This window comes from Squalius cephalus (assembly GCF_949319135.1).
Source record: "Squalius cephalus genome assembly, chromosome: 18".
NCBI lineage: Eukaryota > Metazoa > Chordata > Actinopteri > Cypriniformes > Leuciscidae > Squalius > Squalius cephalus.
In genome coordinates, this window is record NC_137139.1 from 5,559,547 (window position 1) to 5,571,830 (window position 12,284).

The 12,284-nt window shown below is 38.0% G+C and overlaps 1 protein-coding gene across 1 annotated transcript; it reads left to right on the top strand.

The window, feature by feature from the left end:
• Nucleotides 1-138: 138 nt before the first annotated feature.
• On the top strand, nt 139-11,110 carry aar2 (AAR2 splicing factor). Its single transcript, XM_079848493.1, has 4 exons — nt 139-236; nt 708-1,466; nt 4,818-5,047; nt 10,811-11,110. Exons 2-4 carry the CDS (start codon nt 710-712, stop codon nt 10,976-10,978), a joined length of 1,155 nt encoding a protein of 384 aa, XP_079704619.1. The 5' UTR covers nt 139-236; nt 708-709; the 3' UTR covers nt 10,979-11,110.
• Nucleotides 11,111-12,284: the final 1,174 nt, after the last annotated feature.

The following is a 12,284-nucleotide window of genomic DNA, read 5'->3' on the forward strand; positions in this document are numbered from 1 at the left end:
TTTTGTTAGACTTATATATCACACTTTAACGGAGGACTAGGGGGAAAAAACGCGTTTAATGCCCCATTAAACTTGTAGGATGACACATGTTTCCACTATAAACAACTGCAGAAGGATGTTGTGTGAACTGTAAAGTAGGGCTTTTATTTTGCCTTTAAGCGGAAGTGCTCTCTTGTTGATTCACACATGGCTTTTACGCAGAAATGCTGGATTTGTGACTGAGCGCGGTTGTTTTGGTATTATGAGTTTTCTGTTTTGCTCTTATGTTTATGACATGTTTTACCCTAGTTTTGCTGTTGGTGGTTATTGAATTATTTACATTATTATGGAAACACATTTTCTAGCTTGCTTACTCACACAGTGTCTTGCCTTAATATTGTATTATGTAATGTCTTTTAAATTGTATTTAAGAAGCTAAATCTTGTACTTTTTATTCATACTCATTGACTTCTGATGCTAAATCTGCCATAAATTAGTCCATATTTTGCATATATTTCGTGGCAAAGAGCCATCGATAATGAACTTTCTGTACATCCATAAAATTGATTAGTTTTTAATGCACAACTTTCTAGAGCGGACACAGTGATCTCTTACGACATAGACAAATGACAATATCTGAAATAGTTATTATCATTCGTTTTAATGTGATTCCAGTCACACGTAACTGTATCTACAGTAATTGTGTGTGTGGTCACTATTTTACACAGATATGGCAGGAACAGAGATGGACCCTGAAGTGGCGCGGGGCTTATTTGAAGAAGGAGCCACTCTTGTCTTACTCGGGGTTCCTGAGGGAACAGAGTTGGGGCTCGACTACAAAACCTGGACTTTGGGCCCCCGGTTCCGCGGGGTGAAGATGATTCCTCCCGGGCTCCACTTCCTCCACTACTGCTCCGTCAGCACGAGTGGGGCCTGTGGGGAGATCAGCCCCAAAACAGGCCTGTTTCTGTCCCTGAAGCCCCGCGAGGTGCTCGTGGCCCACTGGAACCAGACTGAAGATGACCTGGAGATCTCCCAGAGCCCGGAGGAGGTGGAGCGCGTAAGGGCCAATCTCCGGGAGCTGGACGGGTATCTGGGCCCGTATCCCTACGACACCCTCCGGAAGTGGGTCTCGCTGACGGACCGACTCAGTCAGGAGGTGGCCAGCGCTCTTCAGCCCCTCAGCGGGCGTGTGTGTGCCTTCAGCGACGTGATCCCAGAGCTGCAGCTGACCCACACTAAAGACCGGGCCGAGCAGAACCTGCCCCGACACGATCAGGAGTGCCAGAGCATGAAGGAGGGCCTGGAGCGACTGCCCCGGATGAAGCACAGGGAAGGCACAGCGCTGCGGTTCTCCCACATCCCCGAACAGGCGTACCCTCCCGGGGCGACCCCGGCTCAGATCACGCAGTACAGCATGGACTGGACCTACTCCCTCAACTGCGTGCTCGAGAGACATTATAAAGAGCAGCCGCTCGATGTACTCGGTGAGCATTGGTTGCTGTTCAGTTTACTAACCGGACATCATGTTGTTAAAGGAGAACTCCGGTCAATTTTAACATTGAGCTCATTTTTTTGTACATTTGGAGTGCTGTCAGTACAGAGAACAACGACAAAAATCGGTGTTGCCTACACCGTGTTATCCTCTTTTTAAAAGTTGCACCCTGTTGACTTCAATGGGGCAAGTACTAAACCTGCTTTTAGCCTCTTAACATCCTTGATGTGTCATTACAAGTGCCCAGCCAATGTGAGTGATTCCTTCAGAGTGAACACGGTGAATCTGACTGCAGTAGATGTGCAAGATATGAATAAAAATTATGTTTATTCAGCCAGCGCACATACCTGTATTTACATCCTGTTTTCGGTCGAAGTCCATAGTAGTCGATTGTCGAGTTCACGCGCGTGATCATAGGTACTAAACCTATGCGCTTTAACTCGACAATCGATTACTTTGGACTTTAACCGAAAACAGGATGTAAACAGGTATGAGCGCTGGCTAAATAAATATCATTTTTATTCATATCTTGCACATCTACTGCAGTCAGATTAACTCGTGTTCACTCAGAAGGAATCACTCACATGACCTGTGCACTTGTAATGACACATCAAGGATGTTAAGAGGCTAAAAGCAGGTTTAAATATTGCCCCATTGAAGTCAACAGGGTGCAACTTTTAAAAAGAGGATAACTCGTGTAGGCAACATCGATTTTTGTCGTTGTTCTCTGTACTGACAGCACTCCACATTTACAAAAAAATGAGTTCAATGTTAAAATTGACCGGAGTTCTCCTTTAAACCTTCAGGAATGGCCGTTGTGCCATAATTGTATTTAGGTTTTGTTGTCCTGTAATATAATGTGTTGTCATTGGTTTTTATTAGGGGTGTAACGATTCCCTCATGTCACGATTCGATACATATCACGATACTGAACTCACAATACCATATTATTGCGATACTCCAAGACATATGATAAAAGTTTAACAAAAAATGGACTGTTGATTAAAATGGTAAATTAGTTTTTTCATTGTGTGTGAATGAACAGGCTTGGACTTGATGCTGGAAACCCAAAGCTCAGGACAATAGAGACACCAGAATAACAATATTCATGATTCTGAAGCTGAAAATACAGAATTATCATCTTTTGATGATATAATTTCTTAGTACATCTTTTAACGTCAGACATTTGACATTATCAGGACACACACACATTCGTCCACTGCATTATTATACATTATATTCAACGTTATATATAGCAGTTTAATGTAGTACTGACACTAAAACTCTGAAAACTTGATTTTCATCATTTTTATTTTGGGTGAACTACCCACAATACATATTGTTGCATTTTTGTATTGCGGTATATTGTGACACACGGTATATTGTTACAGCCCTATACAGTTTGTATTGATGCCTGCACCACTTTTCCTTGTGCTGTGCTGAAAATCCTTTTCCTAATTTGGTCAAAAATAACCATCCTTTAAAATAGCTTGTAAATCTCTCGATAGTCTTTACTATCACCAAATACTGGATTCAGTCTTTTTGTCAACTTGTTTTCTTTCATTTGGCACAGGTTTTGTATTTCTATTTGGATCTGATTGATCGTAGGCCTTGTTGATCTGAGCTTATTCACCTCAATAGTCAAGTCACCTTTATTTATATTGCACATTTAAGTTGTGCGCAAAATTGGAATATCGCATTAAACATTTTTTAATAAAGCAGGGTTTCCATCCCATGTGTTCAAGGCAAAATACAGTACCAGTCAAAAGTTTGGAAACACTACTATTTTTAATGCTTTTGCAAGAAGTCTCTTATGCTCATCAAGCCTGCAGTTAAAAAAAAAAAAAAAAAAAAAAAAAAAAAAAAAACAGTAATATTATGAAATATTATTACAATTTAAAATAATGGTTCTCTTTTTTAATATACTTTAAAATGTAATTTATTTTTGTGATGCAAAGCTGAATTTTCATCAGCAAGTACTCCAGTCTTTGGTGTCTTATGATCCTTCAGAAATCATTCTAATATGATGATTTGATACTCAGTTATTATCAATGTTGGAAACAGTTGTACTGTTTAATATATTTTTTTGGAATACTTTTTTCAGGATTCATTGATGAGTAAAACGTTAACAGCATTTATTCATAAAAACAGCATTTATTCAAAATAAAAACATTTCTAACAATATAAATCGTTACCATCACCTTTTATCAATTTAACGCATCCTTGTTGAATTAAAGTACTAATTTCTTTAAAAAAAAATAGTTATTGTTCCCAAACTTTTGAACGGTAGTGTATATTGTTACAAAAGATTTCTATTCTAAATAAATACAGTTCTTTTTAACTTTTTATTCATCAAATAATCCTGAAAAAAGTATCTCAGGTTATAAAAAAAATATTAAGCAGCACAACTGTTTCCAACATTGATCATAAATCATCATATTAGAATGATTTCTGAAGGATCATAAGACACCAAAGACTGGAGTACTTGCTGATGAAAATTCAGCTTTGCATCACAAAAATAAATGACATTTTAAAGTATATTAAAAAAGAGAACCATTATTTTAAATTGTAATAATATTTCATAATATTACTGTTTTTTTTTTTGTTTTTTTTTTTTAACTGCAGGTTTGATGAGCATAAGAGACTTCTTTCAAAAGCATTAAAAAAAAGTAGTGTTTCCAAACTTTTGACTGGTACTGTATCTGGATGTTGCTGCAATCTGGGAAGAAACTGGCTTCCGAAACAGGATCTGATCACAGACTTTGACTCGTTTCAGATCCATCAAACCAACATTTGAGATGCTGCGATGCCATTGGTCCGCTAGTCCAGTTAACCAATCACAGCCTCTGCTGAGGCTAGTTCTTTTTTGTAGTGCATTGAGGGATTTATTCAGTGTAAATGTGTTTCTATCACAGTTTATACACATATCTTCTTATCGGATGAAAAATGTGTCCACCTCAATTGAGCTCACATGTTTTTAATGAGCATTTTTAGAATTTATGCACATCTATGCATTTCCATCCAGCATTTTTTTTTATTTTTTTTTAATATAATATCCCAAAATTTGCATTAAAAATAGAATCCAGTATTTGGTAATAATAAACCATAACGAGAGATTTACAAGCTATTTAAAAGGATGTGTTTTTTTTGTTTTAACCAAATTAGGTAGAAAACTAGTTGAAAACAAAAGATTGAATCCAGTATTGGCAATAACAGCATAATGAGAGATTTATAAGTAGGTTTTTGTATGTCAGTCATTTTGACTTGTGGTGTTTTTAGTCAAAAATGACCCGATAGCACAAATATAAAACTCTAGTGTGGTGGTGTGTGTTGCTGTGTGTAGGCGAGCTGCAGTTCGCGTTCGTGTGTTTCCTGGTGGGGAACGTGTACGAGGCGTTCGAGCACTGGAAGAGCCTGCTGGCGCTGCTGTGCCGCTGCGAGGAGGCCCTGAGGGAGCGCACCGACCTGTACCTCGGCCTCATCGCCGTGCTCTACCACCAGCTGGGAGAAATCCCACCCGACTTCTTCGTGGACATCGTGTCCCAGAACAACTTCCTCACCTCCACACTTCAGGTGCGGTTCACGTGCTTTTCCTCTCCCAATCCTGGTTTCAGCTAGAACAGAAGTTCAGGTCGTCCTAAAGTCAACATTAAATCAAAAGAAACCCTTTTTACTTGTTAAAGGATTAGTTCACTTCAGAATGAAAATTTCCTGATATGTTCCTCACCCCCACGTCGTGTGCGAAATACCCGTCAATATTCGGGGGGGTCCCCGTCTCCCGATTGTTGCACAATACCGATCTAAATTTTCTCAATATGCAGTAGGCCTATAACATTACAATATTTCATGGATGCAAGCCAAGACAATCAGTCTATAGCCTACATGACAACACACACGCACACACTTAACAATTTTTGATAATCCCATGGTGCCTGGAGAAGTGGGTATACTCTTAATTTATGCCCCCAATATTTTTTTAAGCGTCCCAACAAAGGATGAACGCTCTGTGTTATAAACAGTGACATGTAAGACTAGTCTTGCATATTAGTTCACCATAAAATGGGTCAGTAGTATTTGCACATTATTACTTAACTTTTGCTGCTTGACCAGTGAGAAAGGGTCATTATGAAATTAATATTAGCCACAGAAGAGGAGCAGTTTTTCAGATCGCCTTGGTTACCTTAAAAGGAAACGTCTTTGTTCAAGATCTCTTGTCTAACATTAATTCTATCTAGACAGAACAATACCATGTCTGCAGAAGTTTTCTGTTATTAGCTGCTGCTCGAATTCACACATTTTGCCTATCTTTAGTTCGATCAAAGCTGCGCACATATTTTTCACACTTGAAGTACACAAAAGGTCACTTGGAGTACACATTGTCTCTTTGTTACTTAGTCTTCTATAACCCAGAACATTTTGTTCCTGCAAGCTTATCTTAACTTATGCATTTCTAAAACTTGGTTACATATCTTTAATAATGTGCTTTAGCTTATATGATTATATTTCTTTAAATGCTTATGAGTAAAAATAAATGTTCAATGTTAATACAAGTTGTACACACCCAGAAGTAAAAAACACATCTAAAAGTAAAAGAACACACACATCTAAATGTAAAATTTCCTTTACAGTAATTAATACTGGCCCACAGACTACAGGAAGAGACAACTAACTAATTATGAATTTTGAGTGATTTTTCCCTTAGTCCATCCACACATGAAAATTTGACAACTATTAAAGGGATCACTGCATTGTCTTTACTGGGTGCAGGGCCAATGCAGCTAGAGTTGTATAAATACAGATGTCCCAAAAATGATCTTGCTAGGGGGGTTCGGGGGCATGCCGGGGGCCGATCTCGACATGTGCATTTTAAGGTGTTTTGAAGGCCAAAAAAATGGACAACAGTAGCTTTAAAAGCATGTCAGTGGGCAGTAGCATGAAGTTTTTTTTTTATCAGAAAGCAGATTTTTTGTCGCAATGAATGATCCACACTACAAAATGGAAATGCATAATGTTTATGCTTATTGTTGACAATACACAAATCACATATTCGAAACGGGAATGGCCTTAAGAAATTATTCAAGGATTAATTTGCATAGATGTTACATTTCAAACAAACGCAAATGCAATATCATATGCTATATAAGCAACACTGCCATAGGAGGTTACATTGGCTAAAGTTGTTTGGATGCACATGGAGAGGCAAAGTTGTGCATACAATGCAGACATGACAATAATTTGCACATCTGGCGCACTTACAAGAGCAATCAGCTTAATGCATGCCAGGTATAGCCTATCGAAAAAATAAAATAAAAATAAGGTATAGCCTATCGAAAAAATAAAATAAAAATAAGGTATAGCCTATCGAGCATGGCACGCAATCAGTGCACTTGTAAATGAGAGCCTGCAGTGTGAATGACCGATCGTGATGTGACAATATCAGCCTGCATTTTGTTCGCAGATTTAGTCACACAAACAGCCCAAGCGGCTCGTGACAGAACAGAAACCGACTGAATGACACTTTAATTTAAGTAGAAAATCTCAAATGAAGATCGTGGAACTCCAGCACACTAGGTGTTTTCAGATCATCCGCGTTTCTTCAGCAGCGTAGAAAGCGCGCGCATGGTTGCCAGATACTATTGAAAAGACCGAGTAGAAAACGTGTTCTTTTAACAGAAAACCAGTGACTGGCAGGGCAGGGCGTAGGGTGGTGGGGGCCCCTGGGCTTGAGTCACTTTCGGGCCCTACCTTCTATACATTACTTTAAATAGAACAAAATGATACATACACAAGCTATGTATTAGAGCTACACAATTCTGGATAAACTGAGAATAAAAATAGAGATCACGATTCTGATCAAACAACTAAACAAAATAACATAATTTATGTTAATTGCTGAAGTCTATTAAAAATGTTTAATTAATCTGAATTATTTTAAAAAAAAACTTGGGTTTGAATGAATGATTCAATTCCTCAATCAAATACACTTGTTTCATAGATGAATCAGCATTTTTGAACAAATCTCCTGAATGAACGATTCAATGAAAAATGTTTTTTTTAACAGTCATTTGTCGCCATCTGGTGGCGTAACAATATAATCGATCCAATCGTTATTTGAAGTGCAAAGCTACTTTCAAAAGGTGACTGGTACCATAGACAGTGTTACATGTTAAAAAAAACGTAATAATTTATTTATATGACCACTGATTGAAGCTTGAAAAAGTTTTTTTCCAATAAATAAATAATGATTAAAAAAGTTCAAAGTGATCATAAGTTTATTGCAATGCACAAATGTCTTGGTCAGAATGAGGATAAAACACTTATTTACCTGGAAAACATATGTTTTGATTGTGGCATTTCTTTGAGATTTAGAATCCAGTATTCCTATAGGGTAATTATTGTTTCTTTTATTAATTTAATAAAGAACTCTGTCTCGTATTCTGTCCAAACGATCCATGTAGGCTACTTTTGTGTCCATTCGTTTTTCCTTTTTTAACCCGTAATTGAAAAACGAAAAATTAACGGTTGTTGTCTTTTTAAAACGCAAAGTTGAACACCAACATTTTAATATTGAACTGGCTACACCAACTGCTGCACAAAAAAGTAAATATCGACGAATTTTCAGATTTTTGTTTATGACTTTTTGCCCCTTTATTAAACATTTAAAGACATTTCGTCTACATCGAACGCACATGGCACCCTTTAGCGTCAATATGAGACGCAGATAGATATGGGCCAGAAGGCGCCTCCTAGCGGTCTAACCCTACCCCAGACCTAAACCTACCCATAACCGAACAAAGCTCTGTGCGTGTCAAATTGACGCTAAAGGGTGCCATGTGCGTTCGATGTAGACGAAATGTCAAAAGCGTCAGTATATGACGCCCTAGGATGAGAATGCGTTGCAAAATATTTACAAATTAATATGGAAAAACATGTCGAGTTTACTGGTTTTCTAAGGCCAAATTAGAACCTGGAATTTATGTTTTCCCCACAGTGCTGAATGCGAAGAGCCATTAATATTATTAATAAACTATTGTTTTGGCTAAAATCACATCTCCATCTCCGCTGTTAAGCAGATCTTTTAGAGAGAAATGCACCTTTCATACGGATTAATCAGAAGGTATTAGCTTTCGATTCGAATTTGTTCGCTTTAAAGTGGACATTTCAAGCTTTAGCCTACACATATTTTGTTTCAGTTCTCGCGCTCCAGTTTACGGAGATCATGAAAGTGCGTCTGATTGTTTTCTTTTATTTTACAAAAGCACAACGTTTTCTTGTTATTGTGAGTTTATACAAATAAAAGTAGTTGAGAATAATGTATTATTATTTTCTGTATGACCAGAAATGATAGAGTATTTTAAGTTGTTTCCACTGTTGATAGGAAAATGCAAGTGTTCGCGCTCGCGCCTCCGTGTCATGCAGTGCGCGCTCCACACTGCATAAAAGAGTCTTCTAAATATAGCCTATTAAATGTTATAATAAAATAATATACAATTATTATTATTTGCGTAGATACATGGACCTCAAACACACCGCGTCTTCTAAGTCAGGTGACTGTAAATGCGCAAAAACTGTTTCCATTGCAGTTTTGCGAAATATTCCTTTTTCGAATTGCCTGAAAAACCACCTCATGCGAGCGTAAAAACTTTTTTGCGATAAACGGGAGTTTTTGCGAAATTGACGTGTTTCCATTGTGCGTATTTTCTATTCGCAATTTCAATTTGCGCAATTTAAAGGGTAATGGAAACGCGGCTACTGTCTAATTCAGACAGGTTTTTTCAATGGTTCGGCAGTAAACTAGGCACTACGTAACTGCCAATAACCAATCAGCAAACCTCAAGATGACTGACATTTAATTTAGCTAATTAAATTATATTTTTCATTGCAGGGCAGGGCCAGGTAACAATGCTAGACCAATCAACAAACTTTAAATGAAAAATTAAATGACTGACATATTGTTGAAAAAATCAAGCCCCCCCGGACCCACCTGTATTTCGCACACTGTCCAAGATGTTCATGTGTTTCTTTCTTCAGTCAAAAAGAAATTAAGGAAAACATTCCAGGATATTTCTCCATATAGTGACTTCAACACCCCCCCCAGAAGCCTTTTTTCCCTTGGTTGAACATTATTAAAGTTAGAGCTTATTTAGAGATATCAGCCGGATGGCTTAGTGCAGGCACTAATGGATCCAAGGATGTCTCTCATAAATTACCCCACTAATAATGCCCAGAATGGCACTAAACTTCTACAGTAGTACAAATAGGTTCTGTACTCATAAAACGAGGCATTGGAAAGTTTGTAAGTACATCAGGAGTTTATTTAAATAACACTTGCCTGACGGCTCATGCTACCGCTAACCCGCACGCCGACGTCACTTCAGTGGTTTGGGAAAAGCCTGTAAAAGTCCTTTGCAAAACTCACAAGTGTAAGGGAAAAGCTAGTGAATTTAACACTCCATAGAAATATATCCAAACTTTTTTATTATTTTCTCCGAAGTGTTGACAACTTAGTGTTAACTAATAATTGTTGCAAACTGGTATTGCCAACAAAATATCAGTGCATTCCTGGAACTGGGCGTCGTTACACTACATCCTTATGCATCGCTTTCTGCCAGGACTTTTACGTGCTTTTCCCAAACCACTGAAGTGACGTCGGCGTGCGGGTTAGCGGTAGCATGAGCCGTCAGGCAAGTGTTATTTAAATAAACTCCTGATGTACTTACAAACTTTCCAATGCCTCGTTTTATGAGTACAGAACCTATTTGTACTACTGTAGAAGTTTAGTGCCATTCTGGGCATTATTACTGGGGTAATTTACCAGATACATCATTAGTGCCTGCACTAAGCCATCCGGCTGATATCTCTAAATAAGCTCTAACTTTAATAATGTTCAACCAAGGGAAAAAGGGCTTCTGGGGGGTGTTTGGCTCGAGGTAATGGTGTAAAGGACCCTAGGTTGAAATTACTCCGAACCATCCCTTTAACTTCTATCCGACGCACCTACGGATGACGCGGGTGTGTGACACACTATATATTTAAAATAAAACAATCAGAATAATCAAAGAAATCAACAAAAAAAATATTATGTTTACTTTCACTTCAGTGGCCATTACCGACATCAGAGAACTGTAAAGTTGTGAACGTTTAATTATTAATAATTGTTCAGTATAATTTTTGAGATATTACTTCAAGTAAATATTTGAGGTAAAATGGGTTCAGCTTTGTGAATGGCCGGAGTGGAGCTGGACTGGTCAGCTCTCTTTCATGATGCATTTGCCAAACAGAGTGTGTGTTTTAATGTAACTAATAATCTCTTTTTCTCCTGTTGGTGCGTTCCAGGACTTCTTCCAGTTTGCCAGCGGTCCCGGGGTCGACAGCACATTACGGAAAAGAGCTGAAAAATTTAAAGTCCACCTGACCAAAAAATTCCGTTGGGACTTCGATGCGGATCCTGATGAATGTGCTCCAGTGGTGGTGGAGCTTCCCGAGGGACTCGCCCTGGACTGAGGCGCTTCCCGAGGACAATCTTTTCAGACTGCATTCATCACATACTACAGCATCTGGATATTCCCCCGTTCTTCTGAAGTCATTTTTCTTTGACCATGTCATTTTTTTATTAAAGCTAATTCTTTCACGTCATTGTTCTTGATGTGTGTTTTTATGTCCCTGAACACCATATAAAGCCACTAGAGGGCAGGCTAGTACACATATTTCGTTGTCTTGACCCAGAATCCCGAACAGTCTTATATTTCGTGAAACGTGCTGTTTATAATTGTTGTTCCTTTTCACATGGAACAACACGGAACAAGAAACCTGTCACTCCTTTCAAAGTCTTCCTGTTTATTAGAGGTGTTTGCCAAGATAAACATTACTATTATTAATGCTCACATGTGCAGTAGATTAAAACAAACCCAGAACCTTAAGTGTCAGCATGTAACTCGTCCCACACGTCTGTGCTCTGGACATGAGTGGTTCCTCGGGTCATGTGACGTGGAAGAGATGTGCATCCAGATCATCCAGCTGGATGAACAAATCATATGGACAAATAATTGGATTTAGAACCATTTCAGGACCAGAATTTGGTGCAAAACTAGAGGATATTACGCAATATAGACTATTAATCGTTCATGGACATTTTCAATCACTTTCCTAGCAGTTGCCAACAAACTCATGCCATTAAAAAAAGAAATCTAAAATACAAAGCTTCAGTTTTACTATAGTTTTTTATGATTTTTTTTTTTTTTTTAGGCACTTCCCTCAACTTAATATTTTCTTGGCATGAGTTTGCAGCAATTATGTATTTAATCCTTCACATTTATTTGAATCAGGTTTTCTGTTTGGTTAACTGACTAAGCATGAGGCGTTCATCTTCATCACACAGGGTTTGCCAAAGCAAACACACACCCCTCAGTCTCCATCAGACCACTGACCATCACGATAAAAAGACCCTGGAATATTAATCATATAATAATACTATCGTCACTAGATTCATATCAAAGCACTGACACTTAAACATCATTACTGATATTGCTTTATGCTGTTTAAATTATGTACATTTACATTTATTCATTTTGCATACACTTTTATCCAAAGCGACTTCCAAATGAGGAATACAGCAAGCGATTCATCGTGAAGAGACAAATAAACAGGAAGTGCTCAAAATACAGTTTCAGACATTGCTCGGAGCAGCACAAGATATAATGAGGAGGGATTAGAGGAAAGTGAAAGCACAGATTTTTTTGCGATGAGGTTTTAGTGCTCATGGACTTGAGTTTTGATTGAAATAGTTGATTGGTCAATGATAGCTGTGTTT